This window comes from Amia ocellicauda, chromosome 5 (assembly GCF_036373705.1).
Source record: "Amia ocellicauda isolate fAmiCal2 chromosome 5, fAmiCal2.hap1, whole genome shotgun sequence".
Taxonomy (NCBI): Eukaryota; Metazoa; Chordata; class Actinopteri; order Amiiformes; family Amiidae; genus Amia; species Amia ocellicauda.
Window position 1 is genome coordinate 41,135,523 of NC_089854.1, and position 18,506 is coordinate 41,154,028.

The 18,506-nt window shown below is 36.6% G+C and overlaps 1 protein-coding gene across 5 annotated transcripts in view; it reads right to left on the bottom strand.

Moving 5' to 3' along the window:
• Positions 1-18,506, bottom strand: part of LOC136750280 (voltage-dependent calcium channel subunit alpha-2/delta-1) — a 189,315-nt gene that overhangs the window by 137,627 nt on the left and 33,182 nt on the right. For all 5 annotated transcript variants that reach the window (XM_066705221.1, XM_066705220.1, XM_066705219.1 and 2 more), the window contains exon 3: positions 17,289-17,405. In XM_066705221.1, the coding sequence (XP_066561318.1) occupies positions 17,289-17,405 (117 nt within the window). The remainder of the gene's footprint in view (positions 1-17,288; positions 17,406-18,506) is intronic.

Genomic DNA, 18,506 nt, shown 5'->3' on the forward strand with positions numbered 1-18,506 from the left:
AATTGGCACTAAGGGGCCTAAAGTGTGCCAAGAAAACATCCCCCACACCATTACACCACCACCACCACCAGCCTGCACAGTGGTAACAAGGCATGATGGATCCATGTTCTCATTCTGTTTACGCCAAATTCTGACTCTACCATCTGAATGTCTCAACAGAAATCGAGACTCATCAGACCAGGCAACATTTTTCCAGTCTTCAACTGTCCAATTTTGGTGAGCTTGTGCAAATTGTAGCCTCTTTTTCCTATTTGTAGTGGAGATGAGTGGTACCCGGTGGGGTCTTCTGCTGTTGTAGCCCATCCGTCTCAAGGTTGTACGTGTTGTGGCTTCACAAATGCTTTGCTGCATACCTCGGTTGTAACGAGTGGTTATTTCAGTCAAAGTTGCTCTTCTATCAGCTTGAATCAGTCGGCCCATTCTCCTCTGACCTCTAGCATCAACAAGGCATTTTCGCCCACAGGACTGCCGCATACTGGATGTTTTTCCCTTTTCACACCATTCTTTGTAAACCCTAGAAATGGTTGTGCGTGAAAATCCCAGTAACTGAGCAGATCAGACCGGCCCGTCTGGCACCAACAACCATGCCACGCTCAAAATTGCTTAAATCACCTTTCTTTCCCATTCAGACATTCAGTTTGGAGTTCAGGAGATTGTCTTGACCAGGACCACACCCCTAAATGCATTGAAGCAACTGCCATGTGATTGGTTGGTTAGATAATTGCATTAATGAGAAATTGAACAGGTGTTCCTAATAATCCTTTAGGTGAGTGTATATAGCAAATTAGCAGGGGGAGCACTGACAGGCTGCTTGCCCAATGAGAGGATCCCGGGCTCCATACAACAGGAAGCAAATTGCTTGCTGTTGTGGAGAGTCACGGAGGAGTGACTGAGGAGTGGAGTGGAGAGAAACAGAGTGAAAACTGAATTGAATTATGGTAACGGATTTTGATTAATGAACTTGGCTTATGAACTTGTCTTATGGATTGGACTGGTTGCTGTGTGTGTCGTGTTTGTCGTTTGTTATTGCATGTTTAGATAGATAGATAGATTAGATAGATGTGTGTACACTGCTCATGAAGCAGCTTAACGGACCCATGTTAAAAGCTACAAAAATAGCTTATTTTTGATCTAAGAACTAGATCTAAATGTACCAACTGCTGTTAAAGCCCATCCTTTCACAGTCCAGTGCACAAATGACAGTGGAAGTGACCCTCATGTATAGACAGTGAAGGAGCTTTTACCAACTTGTCTGTGCCCAGTCCAATATTGATCCAGCTCTGTGCAGACAAGCTGTTCAACCAATTTCTCACACAATCAACCTAGTTTACAAACTAATATATAAAAGTGTCAGTGTTGTGTCTCACAGGGGCATTTAAAAGAGTAATACATACAGTGCATCTGGAAAGTATTCACAGCACTTCACTTTTTCCACATTTTGTTATGTTACAGCCTTATTTCAAAATTGATTAAATTCATTATTTTCCTCAAAATTCTACAAACAATACCCCATAATGACAACGTGAAAGAAGTTTGTTTGAAATCTTTGCAAATTTATTAAAAATAAAAAACAAAAAAAGCACATGTTCATAAGTATTCACAGCCTTTGCTCAATACTTTGTTGAAGCACCTTTGGCACCAATTACAGCCTCAAGTCTTTTTGAGTATGATGCTACAAGCTTGGCACACCTATTTTTGGGCAGTTTCTCCCATTCTTCTTTGCAGGACCTCTCAAGCTCCATCAGGTTGGATGGGGAGCGTTGGTGCACAGCCATTTTCAGATCTCTCCAGAGATGTTCAATCGGGTTCAAGTCTGAGCTCTTGCTGGGCCACTCAAGGACATTCACAGAGTTGTCCTGTAGCCACTCCTTTGTTATCTTGGTTGTGTGCTTAGGGTCGTTGTCCTGTTGGAAGATTAACCTTCGCCCCAGTCTGAGGTCCAGAGCGCTCTGGAGCAGGTTTTCATCAAGGATGTCTCTGTACATTGCTGCATTCATCTTTCCCTCGATCCGGACTAGTCTCCCAGTTCCTGCCACTGAAAAACATTCCCACAGCATGATGCTGCCACCACCATGCTTCACTGTAGGGATGGTATTGGCCAGGTGATGAGCGATGCCTGGTTTCCTCCAGACACGAGTTCAATCTTTGTTTCATCAGATCAGAGAATTTTGTTTCTCATGGTCTGAGAGTCCTTCAGGTGCCTTTTGGCAAACTCCAGGCGGGCTGTCGTGTGCCTTTTACTGAGGAGTGGCTTCCGTCTGGCCACTCTACCATACAGGCCTGATTGGTGGAGTGCTGCAGAGATGGTTGTTCTTCTGGAAGGTTATCCTCTCTCCACAGAGACACGCTGGAGCTCTCAGAGTGACCATTGGGTTCTTGGTCACCTCCCTGACTAAGGCCCTTCTCCCTCGATCGCTCAGTTTGGACGGGTGGCCAGCTCTAGGAAGAGTCCTGGTGGTTCCAAACTTCTTCCATTTACGGATGATGGAGGCCACTGTGCTCATTGGAACCTTCAATGCTGCAGAATTGTTTCTGTACCCTTCCCCAGATCTGTGCCTCGATACAATCCTGTCTCGCAGGTCTACAGACAATTCCTTGGACTTCATGGCTTGGTTTGTGCTCTGACATGCACTGTTAACTGTGGGACCTTATATAGACAGGTGTGTGCCTTTCCAAATCATGTCCAATCAACTGAATTTACCACAGGTGGACTCCAATCAAGTTGTAGAAACATCTCAAGGATGATCAGTGGAAACAGGATGCACCTGAGCTCAATTTTGAGTGTCATGGCAAAGGCTGTGAATACTTATGTACATGTGCTTTTTTCATTTTTTATTTTTAATACATTTGCAAAGATTTCAAACAAACTTCTTTCAAATTGTCATTATGGGGTATTGTTTGTAGAATTTCGAGGAAAATAATGAATTTAATTCATTTTGGAATAAGGCTGTAACACAACAAAATGTGGAAAAAGTGAAGTGCTTTGAATACTTTCCGGATGCACTGTAAACACTGGGATCCTCATTGTATTAGCACTGTGCAAACTGCCTTCAAATATTTACTATCAGGCTAATGTTTCATGCATTTGACCCTTAATCTCAAAATGCTTGATGATGGTATAACATAATAGTGAATTTCAGCAATCTCAGTCAGCATGCTTTATATTTAACATTCTCAGCAAATTATTTATTATTTAGCTGCAGTCGCAAACCCCTGTTAGATTATCCTTGGACTTCCTTACACAAATTAACATTGAGTAGTCCAAGATTATCCCTGATCTACATCTGTGAAACCAGTCTCATATGCATGATTTAGAGTACATTTGAGTCAAGAAAAACATTCATAGTGTGATTTTTCATTGAGTGAAATATTTTTGTGGACAGAAAGTGCCACTACCCAAGTTGTTAGTTACTGTGCTTGAGTGTGGCAGAGAATGTAAAGTTATGTTATGTTTTGCCTTTGAACCCTTTTACAATCATAATGGAACCTCATACCACAAGAACATTGGACTGTGAATGCTGAATCTGCTTTGAGAATACATATTTTTTCTAAGAAAAATAATAAGTCACATATAATGTGGAACTACTATGTCATCACCGATGGGAAGATTACCTAAACAAAAGCATTTGCAAATTCCGAGTTCATTTTAGAATTGCTTAATTTCAGTATTTTTGAAATACTGCTAATATCAATGGAGTTGTCAAAATCAGCATCAACGATTTTCATAAAGTCTTGGCTACTGTGGCACTATTTTTGTATTTTTAACACGTATTATTTTATCCAGACCTTGCTCGAATGCATGGGGGAAGGTGGTAGATGGGATCCTGTAGCAGCTGGCTCACGCTAGGCCACCTTGTTGTATAAGTATGACTCACACATGCCCTTTGTGTAAGCACAGAGAAACTGAATGAAACTTGCTACGCTTAGGTCTGATGTTGCAAGATTTTCTGCTGGTTTTGTCATGTAAACCAGTCGTTACGTTAACATGTTTATTACAAATATATAGAATCAAAATATAATTATAATAGTAATAATACATATATCATATCATATTTGAAGTTGCTTCTATTGTAGCATTTTTTAGAAGAAAAATCTGACACACTTATACACCTTGGTAGAAAAAACAAATATTGACAGAGCATAGTAGTGTGAATACATATTTCATAAACATTGTGTACATGCTGGGTCTATGCCTTCAATCACACTTATCTTATTTGTAATACTAAATTGAAAATGCTGGTATTGTACTATTTACTATATTTACTATAAAAACATCTGTTACTCAAAGAAAAACAAACTAAAGCAGTAACTTATTTGCCCTTTAAACCTATTAAAAAAACATTAAGTTGAGCTGCTTGGGAGAGTGTAATAGATTATACACAATAGTGCTCAGATTTAAATGTATCAAAACAAAATGGATAGCCCTCACATATAATTGAGGCCATGTGACCTATCATTGTCAGCAACAAGATCCATCGCTCCATGGAAACGAACGAGATTAGCTCTTGCCTATGTCATACTGGCTTGTCAGGACTGGGAGGAGAGGGGTTTCTCTACTCTCCAGGGAAAGGTGCTTTGCCGACTGTTACGCATATAAACGTCCTAGTGAAGTAGTGCTGAACATAAATCCACTTGTGTTGAAGCACACCTCAATTCAGGCCCCATTTTGATTTACTTTGCAATGTTTTAGGACCAGAAAATGTATTTAAATAACTACTAATAAAAAAGGATGACAGAACATTGATATTCCTCAAAACAAACGAACAAAATAAACTAATGAATGGACATGAACAAATCACTTACATATTAAGTTTTTTTGTTTTTTTTGTCTTACATGTTGAGGTTATATCATTTCTATGAGAATTGGAGGAGCAGAAATAGGTACTTGATTCATAATTATCACTCCATGCGTATTAAAGCTGAAGTAAAGCTTAAGTACCGCTTTTATCATGACACGGTTACAACTGAACAAGGCCATTATGAATGGCAAACACCGTGAGGGAATAAAAGGTTTTTTGTTTAGTTCATTCTTTGCCCAGGTCCTACGGTAAACATGGAAGTAAATGGATGAGTCTCCTCTGCAACAAAGGGATGCCAATCTGTGCAATACGGGGAAATTACACAGAGCAGCATCTGGTCTTATCTAATTAGAGTGCTATGACAAAGAACATGTGCCTTTGCGAAGGTGCTATGAAACATCTGAGACCTGCAGCAATAGGCATTATTATTATTAAGTTATATTCCATCTTTTTGTCCTCTTTGTGCTGCCGTAGGGTGTGTTTGTTGTTTCCTGTCCATATCATTTTCCTATTTGTCCGAGTTTTTTTTTTTTCTTTCTGGTTTGATTTGTTTCAATGCTGAGCAGTCATTAAGTGAAGTATGCGCTGGCAGGGTGTGCTTATAAGTATGGATGCTTTTGCCTATTGTGGGGGGAGTGGCTTGTGGTTGCCATTAGTGACTGAACTGCACTTGTATCTGTTGATAGTCAAGCTAATTTATTATGTATCTGGTTAATGATCATTATCATTTTGATATATCCTTGACAGATGGTTATTTAAAAAAAAAACAACAACTGCAAAACAGCTTTAAAGGTAGCAATAACTGATTTAAGATGTATAGTTTGTTTTTGTTTAGATTGTAGGTTATAGTAATTACAATTACTCCTACTACTACTACTAATAACAATAATAATAATAATTTAAGCAGTTATAAAAACAACATTGCAAGTAAAATTCAATGGAAACTAATGTTTCTTGACTGAATGAAAAGTTGCAGCTTATAAACTGATCACCACACTTTAATAAGTGTATCAAACTGAACATGTATCTTGTGAAACAGTTCTAGACTTCTGACTATAAACAAAAGGTCAACACTGAGCCCTGTATTGTTGTGTTTACAATCAAAATAAACTATTGGGAGTAGGATGTACTTTATGTATTTTGCTCCTTTACAATAACATTGTATAAGATACTGATACTATAGGTATACAAGCTGACATTAGCCATATTATAAATACAGCCTTCATTTGACATACCACATCTACACAGATAGAGAGGAAGGGATACAATTTCCTTTTTACAGACAGCGTGGCACAAAGTCCTGTTGCAGCCTATTTCTCAGAGGAACACACGTTGAAGACTGTGATGAAGAAATCCCTCCTGTTGATGCTCGAGAAGAAAGTCCATCTCCCTGTCACACTCCACCTACCTCTGACTAATCTGTCTGCCACCCGCATTAATGGTTCTCAATAAATAATTCAGATTTTAATTATGCTACAAGCCCATGACCTGCAGAGAAAAAAGCAGGGCTACATGATGGAGCATGTCAAAGGAATTGGATTACGCCTCCAGGAAACCTCGCCACTGCCTGAATGCTGACACTGTATAGATGCTATCACACACTGTTGGTAACAGAGCAACAGTCTAGTAAAAAATCTTTATAGCTATTCTCATACTAAAAATAGGGACATTCTTCCCTTCTCTTTAACATAAAACCTTATTGCATTGACTTTTCATATGAATGTGAAATAAGATAAAATGTTAGCTTCAAGGTAGTGGTAGTGGTTTATGACCATTATATGATTATTTTCAAAATATTTAAAATACTTTTGCTTTCTAAACATTTTTTAACTATATTTTGGAGTATATAATTAAAAATAAAGTCAATCCAGGGTGATATTGGCAGGGTGGGCCAATTGGTACCAGAAAGGCAACGTGTGATATAATTATGTCTTAGTGAAACATGATTATCTCTCTTGCCTTCTACAAAACCCCTCATTAATATTTCAGGTGAACATGCATAGCTCTGTATTCACTGATCAACTTCACAGTAAATAAGAGCTGGGAAACCTGGTGTGAGATATGGTTTCTCTTTGATAGATGTAAACGAACATTCTTGGGTGAAATTTTTACCCAAGTGCTTGAAGATTGTGTTTGTGATGAGCAACTGTTGTGAAGTAAAAACAACAGCACACACTAATCCATCTCGATTGAGTTTCATTAGTTATGAACTAATGCCTGAGACTTCAATCATACAGAATTCGTTCCTACTCAACTCGTCCTCACCTAAATCCAGTTTGAGCTCATGATCCTCATCCCCTGACAATCCAACTATACCCGTCACCAAACACAATGTCGCACAAAACCCAATCACCACGGTTAAAACTGGACAAAACGGCTGAATGTAAGCATACAAAGAAAGAACTGATTGAACAAGCGTGTTCGATTGGTAAGGTTTTTCGGTTTATAAATAAATCTGATTATTAATTATGAATTAATCTGAACTAAAAATGGTTGGTATGGTTTTAGTTAAACAAAATCCCTGTTTATTTTTGACCTTTAATATAATGTAACTAATTTACAGTGATTAAAACTTTTTCCTGGAAACTAAAAACTTGATAGACGTGTGATGATGCAGTAAACAAAGCTTTGTAGTAAAATGGAAATGCCAGTTTTCTCATGTCAGAAACATTTCCATGGTTCACTGAAAACAGCTTTGAGACTAATACAATTGTAGTCAACAAAACATTAATTCATCTTAAACTAACAAGTCGTAGAACTACATTTTTATGGCAAAAGAAAAAGCAAATGTTTGAATAATCGTGATTTTACAAGTTTCGAGTACTTTCATGTTGCTCTGGTAACTGTATTCCTGTCTAGTTTGTTTTACCTTAAAGAAATGAAAGCAATACTACACCCACACTGAACTTTTGGATATATCATTGACTGAGGTCACTAAATATTTATCCCCCTAGCTTAGAGAGAATTTTTTTTTTAAAAAGCTCAACACAAAAACAGCCCAAGGCAATCTCTGTTCATTGGGCTTCAACACTTGTCAACCTGCCAACCTCAAACATAAGGCCACTGGTTTATAAAAATACACAATAAGGTTAGGCCTTTAGCAATTTTGGGAAGTTAAAATAGTTCCACATTTCTTATATTAACTATAAAGTATACTTTAAAGTAGGTTTTATTTTCAGACATTTCAACTTAATTCCAATAATAATCATCTAAACTAGTAGTGAATGATTTGTGTTAACTTCAAATAAACACATTTGAAGGATCTCTCTTTGGGAAAAGTAGATCTATTTCAACAGTATATTTTGTAATTGTGAATACACTTTAAAATCAATTATCAATGTTTATTTTAAACTTTTTTTCTAAATATTATGAATTACTATTATTATGCATTCAAATAGTTATAAGCCTTAACAAATGTTTTAGCATGGTTTGTTTTGAGGAGCCTTACAGTGACAGAAAATGTTTTCATAAAAAAAAAAAAAATTGGTAAAATAAGAAAAAAAAAATGATATAGATAAAACAGTTATTCTAATGTATTCTCTTCAATCGTTTTAACAATGATTCTATTCTATTATGTTTCTATTACTATTATTATTATTATTATTATTATTATTATTATTATTATTATTATTATTATAGCAGCTGCTTTTTTGTCAATTTATACCTCTCTTGGTTAAAAGTATGCACAGCATGAGACGAGATATGTAAACTATTACTTACTGAGACGTGCTAAAAATAATGCTGACTGGTAACACACAAAAACTAAAAAAATAAAAACAAAATTTGTAATGAAATGACTACCTGTCGTAGTGTCATGCATTATAAACCAGACAATAAATATTTAAAGGCTCATACTACTTTTTGTCCTTCTTCTTAATCTGTTTATATAGCCTGTCTATTAGGATTGTAATATAACTTGAGCAGAAGCTCGGTTAATTATAAATGAAGAAACAGTCCGTCACCCCCCTACGCCTCGTGCACACAAAGCCTGGCGTGAGTCTGTCTGCGTGCGCCGAGCCCTGCTGTGATGAGCATAGATAGGAGCCATCTTCACAGCGCACAACACAGCCACTCTTACATTGTCCTCCCTTCACTGAGATGACAGGTCCAGGGTGTGCCACAGCAGCCAGTGCCAAACTGAAACCCTTAATTATATCTCAGAGTCCTCCACTGGATCCTCCTTGACAGATTAACGGTAAAAAGCATAATATTGGAGAGTACACAAAGAAGTGTAATACAAGGAAAGCTACGTTCTTTGACATCTTATATTAGGAGCTGGTAGATTAATGTCCTTATCAAATGCGTTTTATAGGACATGAATGAAACCAGATGTGTGTGACTAACACGGATTAATATGCACATTTAAACAATTACACATTAACCGCAGCCATTTCGAAATGCGTTAATTATTATGATACGGCGTTGGATGAATATAAGCACAGAACATGTTACATGGAATTCATTCAATTTAAACTTAAAAACAAACATGGCCTTGACTTCTATTGTTTGTTTATATTCATTTTGAATTTCATGAGAAGATCTAACAGAATAAAGAAAAGCCAGCAAAACAGGATATGTCAGAACAGTTTAAGAAAGCCTTACTTATATATGTACACCTGTTGTTGTGGTTTCTTTGTTAGTGTGTGTGTGTTTGTGTAGCTAGGAACAAATAAAGCATATAATTGTTGATGAATGGTTGATGCACATTCATGTAAATTATAGGGGCCACACAAATACAGTGCAATCTTACCCTCAGGCTACAGCAACAGCAATTCCTGTTGTTTTATGAGGTCTTAAAAGCCAGGAGGGAAATGCTTGCTTACAAAGTGGCCAGCAAAATGGCAGCTGATCAAACATATGCCTGTTTACCTTTCAATACAATTGTATATATCAATGTGGATGGACCGAAAATATACTAGCTAAAATAGGTGCACAGTATTTTAACTGAAGCAGACTATTATATAATATCATAACTCGGGGTGTAAATTATGTATATGGTGTAGTAGCATACAAGAGGAGTGAAATATTATAAGAAGGAAATATTTCACAAAGGCTGGGTGTTACCAAAAGGTCTACAGAAAGTAAAAGGGAAGGCACATCATGATACAAGAATAAGAGCAAATCTGTATTAGATATACAAGAGAGGGGAAAAACCTTTCAGTACAGCCTGGGAAGGCCAGCCATAGTAATTTTTAATAATATGATAATACATGTTCACTAATGCTATAGACTTCATGTTTCTGTCTGATCTCACAAGTGTATTATGGAGTATATAATTCATAAGATATCAAAGCAACCAAATGTCCTTCTATTATCTTTAACAGAAGACCACAACAATGGGCTCCTCATTAAATTAAGCTAAAACTGTAAACTTAACAATTATTAAGCAATTGTAATGGAATCATAAAACATCCCTTTAACTATATCTCCTTTAACAAAAAGGTGTTGATGCTCATAGTGATATTAACAGGACTATTTGTTATTACTATAAAATGTAGACAAGTTCATTGTGCTTTTATTCAGACACTACATAATCTGAAGTGCATTAAAAATGTCCTCTAAATTTTTGTTTAATCATATACCCCTATACAATGTTCTATTACTTTAATCACAGTTTAATACATTTGTTTCAACAATTCAAAAGCTAATGACATCAGTCATCTGCATTCTAAGTATTGATATCTACCCCATTATTGTTACTTGTTGAATATGTTTCAAAGGTGTTCTGCATGACTGACTGTTTATCATTCTGTTAATAAAGTAGGTATACATCTTCCTATTTTAGTAAATACAAGCTTCTCGAAGCAAATTGCAAGGAAGTGTGGTGGGGAAACATTAGTAGTGCAGCATCGTCTGACTAATGAAGCATTGATCACTGAACCCTGTGCCACGCTACCACAAATCCCTTAATAATTATCTCCCATCTCCACTGAGAAATCTTTTTGGAAGCAATATATATATAGATATATGTTTTGCTTGGGCAGTTAGTATATAAAATCACAATCTAACTCGCAACAGCAGCAGGAGATTAACAAATCAGATATACAGTAGCACACTAAACAAGCAATACATAAAATAACATAGCAATCACAATGAATTCACGTAAGGTTAAGACAACTAACTGACATTTCTGATCAGTTGGAGCTGCGGAAAAAAGCATGTTCTCTTGATCATTGTGCAATAGAGTGAGAGTGACCTCTTAATTTATGTAATATTTAAATCAAGTTCCAATGCAAACCTACTTAAATGTAGCAATTATCAATAACATTTTACTGTGGCAGTACAATGAAATAATTTTTTTTCAGCTGGGGAGGAAAATACAGTTATAGAGATATTGGCCATTTAAGCGTGGGTCAGGATAAATTAAATCGTTCAGGTGAAGGAGGAGGAATCGGTTCTTAAAGCAGGGTTATTGATTCCCAAGGAGAGCACTTAGCGGGGGGGGGGGTCACAGAAAGGCTGAGTACCTAAACCCTGTGACAAAGATACTTACAGCCATGTAAATTAAGACCATTAAAACCACTGAATGTCTTAATGTCTGGTTCTCCATGTATTATTTTCCAGAGAGGGGGTAGAAGGTTGATTCATTTGAATGTCCTTTTTTTAATTATTGAAATTAGATTATTTTTTTCAATACAATCAAATATAATATAATGCTACCATAGTTAGAATATCCTATTTTTATTTTCAGTTGAACCTGGCAGTACTCATCTCCTTTTGTTTTTCTAGAATCCATTTACTCCATCAATCCAGCACTATAAATGTACACTGAAACAAGCAATTTGGACACATCAGTGTTTTAAGCTAACAGACGCAGACCCACCGACGTTGTCTTGTGCAGTTGTGAATAAAGGCTTTTCATCTGGAGCTAAACGAAGAGCATGTAAGGAGCTGATGCATCTTTAATAAATCAATATTAAAAGACACAATATAACTGCAATGCCTTGGGTTTTTAATCATTTTCCAATTGCGTTTTCAGGTCATTAACCATTTATTAGTGGCAATCCTTTCAAATGTCTCCTTTATTAAGACACCCCCATTGATTTTAGCCAGTGGGACCGTTGAGGATGTGTCTAGTCTCCGGACAGAGCCTTTAAAGCATTTTTCGATTCCTTGACACAGAAATCCATTACAAAATGTGCTTCTAATCCCAGCAACACACACCTTTTTATATCCTTTGACTGTTACCAGTTTTTTTTCAGCTTTGTTGATTCACAGCTATAATTTACGTAAATGCTCATCAATCCTCGGTCCAGCTATTTGGCAATATATTACAAACAACTCCTTTTTGAGAGGTGAAAAAGCAAGGAACGATTTTTTTATTCTGCACATAATTTGCATACGAGTCTTTCTTGTGTGTCTGATTGTGTGCGTGCTCATGCGCATGTACCCATGAACGTTAAAGAATTTAAGAGAGAAAACGCAAGTCATTCATTCAGATTTCATTACGCCGTTTTATCTCTTGGTCCGAAACCTTAAAAATGTAAAGGGACCCCAGATCTTTTCAGTGTTATTAACCATAAGAAGCCATCTTCAGGACACAGCAGGTTATCGGACTTCAGAAGCAAGATCAGACTAAAATCTTGCCAGCAGAATCCAGCTTGTTTAAGAGGGGGTGTTGCTTCATATCATTTGTGAGAGAGCAGTGGAAACAAGGACCCCTGCTATCTGGTAGAAAAGAGCCCTAAATAATTAATGCCACAAGCACAGAAAAAAAGAAAAGGCAGCTTAGACTGTCAATGCTCCTCTAGGAATCAAACAGGAATCCAGCTGAAGTATTAGGTTCGATCTATATTTGTGTACATGCTGCATACTTTGGCAATGGGCAATTTAGCAATTAAGTTAACACATTAAAAAAAGAATGAAAATATACATTATAGATTGATTGGAATAATTTAATCCACCACAAAATATAACAAATCAAGATCTCTGAGCAAACTAAAATGTAGTAGTACTGTAGGAGATTTGAGTCTGTAGTAAGATAAAAGTATGTTATTTTCTGCCATATGCTCTGCTTTTACTTCATACTATGTGTGATATTACTATTCAACTACAAATAAATACATTGATATTGTAACTAATCTAAGGGACGGTTATAAAAATTGTCTACGCTCAATGAAATGTTGTGAAGTCTAGTCTTGATCTTGCATGGTGGCAGTGCTTGAAGGGGTGGGGTTCCTATAAATTGGTAGTTAATTGACATTGACAGAGAAACGCAAAAAATAATGGAAATACATTTTAAAATTACAAATATAACATGTCTAATCTGTATTGTTCACTGCACTGCAATTCCATTTCATAACATTTTGTGAAAGGGACAAAAAAGGAAAATCTATGCACATCTAAACTGAAACGGAGCAACAAATGTATAAACATGTACATTTTGCAACATGAGTTATAATTTTAATAACTGTAGTAGAAATGACATTTTGCTGTAAAAACTGAGCACGTTTATTTTTTCATTATTATCTTCCTCTCAAAACATATTGCACTGACTGACTCTAAATCCAGAGAAAAATACAATTAGCAGGGTAAAAATAAACCAATCTGCAGATCAGACATGTGCAAAACTGAATTCACTAGGGAAACTTACTGTAACTGATGAATGCCTCCTTAGAAAATAATTATATTTAGCTGTCAAAAAAAAAAGTGTCCAAATGACTCATACTCAATGCTTTATCTACAATATCAAAGCTTTTTATCACAAAGAGAATGTTGAAACTGCTTGGAATAAAAGACTCTTTGTACTCTTCTTCATATTACTCCATCCAAAAATTGATCTCTCTCTTTTATGTAAACATAAGACATGGCTCAGTCTGTATAGGTTTCCACCAGATGCTGCAATCCCAGACTGATTAGATGAAGGTCAAATGTACACACTACCTTAAACTAGAAACAGTCCTATTTTTCCACTACATTGCCAGATTTGAAAAGAACGACATTAAAAACAAAAATCACCAGTTATATTTATTAACCGTTAGCATTTGATTGGACTTGCAGCATCATTAAAAGTGCTTCACTGAACTTAAGACATGACAAAAAGTGCAAATTCCAGCCGGAAACCAGAACACCTGGAGAAAGATCCACACAGCAATGGACAGAATATGCAAAAAGCACACAGGCAGACACCCAAGGGAGGAATCGAACCCGGGTCCCAAGAATGGTGAGGCAGCAGTGTAACTTCAAAGAGCAACTTTATTATGCCAAAAGTAAATAATCACCCATCTCCAAAAATGCTAATCAATACTCTGGCACGCAGTTGGTTATCTCTCATGTGTTTGTTCCTAGACACAACCCTCCAGCTTGGAGATGTGGAGGCTCGACTGCATGTAGCTAGGCAATGAAACTGTTCTTCATTGACAGGATGTAGATACCCTCTGCAAATGTAAACTATCAAGAGACACTTCCTTGCCAAGAGCACTGCTGGCTGGTACTCAGTTACACCCCTGGCATGGGCTGTTCAGAGGGGAGCTTGTGGATGTTCTCTCCCACCTGTTCCAACAGATGTCACTTGGAAATTAAGCATGCATTTTGCGTCTAAATTTTTTTTTTCTGTTTTTCCCCGGCACAGATGATTAAGGTGGTTCAGCTCGGAATGTTAATGCATGGATACATATTTATATTATGCAACTTTATTAGGGCCACAAAACAACTGCTTCAGATTTAACCTTATGCCACAGGGGATCTTTTATTTTTTTCCCTGGCTATTGTCTGTTGTGAGTTGTGGACCTGGAAAATGCAATGCTGCCAGCTGGGTATTTAAACCTGCCTTTTTTCTTTTCTCTGTCCTTTAGATCCTAGCTGCATAATTCAGCGGTAATGTAGTTAGTAATATTCAGACAGGAGGCCTGGAAAATGCAAGAGCCATAAGCATTGTATTTGCAAATCCGTTGTTTGCTGCTCAACCCAGATACATTATCTTTACAATGGCACTTGTGTTTTATTCTCTAGGTTCAGCTTCAATATCACAAGGCAAAGAAAAGCCAGAACAATTCTTGTGTGACTCTCCGAGGATGCAGCCGATTGTTAAAGGCAGATTAGCACACTGATTCAACAATGTCATTATGAATAAATATGTAATTATATAGGACAACTACCACCATCCGTTTATGATAAGAGATGCTACAATATTTTCTTTGGGTGTTATTGAGAATACTCACGAGATTTTAAAAATGTATTACAATTGTGTTGCAGATTAACAAGAGAGCACTGACTACACCACATTCTCCTTGATGGAAACCAGTGTCTGCATATAGTCTCTTCAGCAGTTATGGGCAGTGTGGTTCCTGAGAACTGTGCCAAGTGCCTTAAAGGCCCAGGAGCTATCTGGAGTTTTTCACAAATAACCAAATGGCATCTGCTATGCCTTAACTTACGGCCCACAAGGCGCACTCAATTATACTTTGCTTCTCTGCACTTTACCCAGAAGGCAAGAGATCAGTTTAAAATGCAGCATATTAAAGCTATTACGTATCACAGCTATTATTCTTTCATTAAGCAGCAGTGTACCGTGTATGTGGATGGTCTGCGATGTTGATTTTAACAACAGTATAAGTGGAGTTAGCTGACTTGTTGACTTGTTATTGTGAAACAGATGCAAATGGTAGCTTGTGTAATTCTGGTATTGTCCATTCCTGCAGATACGTCATGCTAGTAGTTACAAATAATGTATACTTGAAAACAATGACCTTGCTCTGGATATTTGCTCTCTGCATCTGACCTAACCCAAACTTAAACAATTACTGCAGCATTAGAAAGGCAAAAACTATTTTCCAAACTCTTCAAAATAAATCAAGAAGTGGAGAGCACTCCTTTTAAGGTTCTTGAATACAATTATGGAATAAAAGGGTATCCTGCAAGATGCTCAAAATTACACTTTGCAGTCTCATTGAATTCTGAGGTTGTTACATGTGCAGCAGGTGTTCATGTCATTTTAGGTCACATCATTCTCCAGAACATTCGTTAACAAGCATGAATACATTTTAGCAGTAAATATTTTTCAAACTTTAGACTGCAGGGGGGAAAATAAAGGAAAGACGACTCATTCTTAATTGGTTTCAATGGGGTCTGATTGCTCAGGGCAGTTTTCTTAGTTCGTAGGTTTATGTAAATAAGAGTCTTTATCTTTACCAAAATCAACTTCAACGATCACAACAATATATCCTACCTGCAGCTGGCAGAAGTCAAAGGCAATAAATATTCTGCCCTATGCCAACGCGTATGAAAATAAGCAGACCTCTGTGAATTGTCACTGGTGAAATACACCCACTCAAACTATCCTCCATTTCAGTTTGAAACCTCATGCTATTGACCAAGTAATTCTAATGAAACTGGTTAAAGGAATAAATAGGGAATCAGCACATCAATTACTTGCTAATTGTTAAAATATCCTCCCATAGCAAGCAACAATTATGCTGATTCTGCAATTGATGTGTTTTTTTAACGTTATTAGTAACTGGAACATTAGATACAGTGTTAGATAATGTGGCTTTCTAGAACCTTCAAGTAACATGCTTATGTAATGTCATTTGGAAGCAGTATTTGATAAAATAATTTTCACCAATCGATCTAACAAGCGAAATGAGGCACATCTCAAAACATGTTCCTCAGTGATGAGTTAAGGAGTCATTGTATAGAGATAATATTAAAATGGTTTGATCATGATAATACCCTCATAACAATCTAGGAATTACAATGTATTGTATACATTAAACTTAATGTACAAAATGTTTTTAATGAACAAAATGTACTTCAAAGTAGAATCTGCCTGTTCCATGGGGATCAACTGTATTCCCTTAGAAACTGTGAAACTAATATTGTAGCAAAGGTTAGTAATTGCTATATATTCCTGGAGTCAGTCTTCATTGTTATTCACACAATGCTTTATAACCACAGTTCTAATCATGAATATAAATCTGTATTATGCTGTATTAAAATAAATGACAAGTATACTTTAAAAGATCAAACAACTCATCTAAAAAGCTGACATGCTTCTGAAGGCTTCATAGCTTAGGGCAATTTATAATCAAATGTAACAATATAACCCACATATTATAAATGCAAGGATTCGTTGTGTCTACTGACAAACTTTGTTAAGTTGTGTTTATCTATGCATTGATCTTAATCTGTAAAATCGAATATATATGGCATAAAATGATTACTTTGTTGTACTAAAACTATATATGCATGCTGACCATGTACGTATAAAAACTTGTGACTCTTGTGGTGCAGTTGGCCGTTATCCATCTTAATCCTATTCAGGATTTTGTTAATTAACTATACTTATGTATTTATTACATCTTTTCAGAGTTTGTTGAACCCTGATTCAGTCTAGAGAAAATTGTAAAAAATCCAATAGAATGAATAAGTTAAGAAATAAGTTAAGTTTAGCCACTTTATCTACAGAATGAACAAATATGAAAGCAACCATATGTAAATCAATGCACATAACTCAGGCCACATTGTACCAGAAATTAAATGTGTACTCACCTCCAAAGCCGTTGATCTGTTCAATAGAAGTTTTTCTATATTTCTGGCTGCACTTTCCACCAGCTGACCAGCATTATTTGCTTCCACAGTGTAGAACTTTTTTTTGTCCATAAAGATCTGAAAAAAAAAAAAGCAGATTCATTTAAAAACAGACCAGTTGATATATATAAAAAACATGCAGACAAAAGACTGGTAAAATGTAAGAATGGAAAACAAGGTGTCCTGATAATTAATGCTTGTAAGATGCATAGGTAATACATGATGTAAGCATATAGACAGATAGATAAATAAAATAGTGCTCCTGTTAAAATGTATTCCTTGCCATAATCTAAACAACATTAAAAGGGTGTTTATTTGCAGTACATATTTTGGTTGCCAAGGACCTTTTCAAACCACTATCTTACGGTTCACAAAGAATTTTAAACAGGATATCATCGCACCTCAAAATTAATTGGTGAAAACTAAAAGGCGCCAGAAACCAGGATAAAAATAGAACTATGCTTAATTAACTGCAATATTCCATGCGATTGGGCATATTCACTCGAATACGTTTTCAACTTTGTTAAATAAAAGACATATCATTGTACAGGTAATTTATTTAGCTAGGGATTGTTGGTAGAGTCTAGCAGGAAATCCCAGAGGTGTTGTCAGGACACTCCTGAACGCGAACAAGAATCTTTGTTCTACAAGGGGTGTGGAAATCTAACCATGACAATAGGCTTCAAGACTTACAGAACACGTGCAAGTTTCTATGAAAAGCATCACATTTGATCACTCAGGAGAAGATCAGCAATATGCAAACCTCTCATGTCACATCGTCTGTCATCAACAGAAATGGTCAACAGAGATGCTTGTCTTGACACAGTAATTTCTTGTCATCCTGGTGAATATAGATTGTCAACTTATCAGGGTATGGGGTGTATAAGGGTTGTACCATGCAGCACAGGTAGTGTGTCTGCATACAGTTACATAATATTGCAGTCTGTCCGTAAAGGTGAAAAAAGCGATTTGTGCCGCAGGAAGGTCACAGCTGGTGATCTACAGAGGAACTGAAATGACCGCCTCTGTCTAACTGGTCTGCTGTGTTCTGGATATAGAGTCCAAATCAGCATATGTAGGCTATCATCCACAGATCCCTGTGAAAATCCCAGGTTGTCAACTTGCCAAGACTCACTCATGCCGAATCTGTGGCAGAAAGGGACTGCGATTGCACAGACC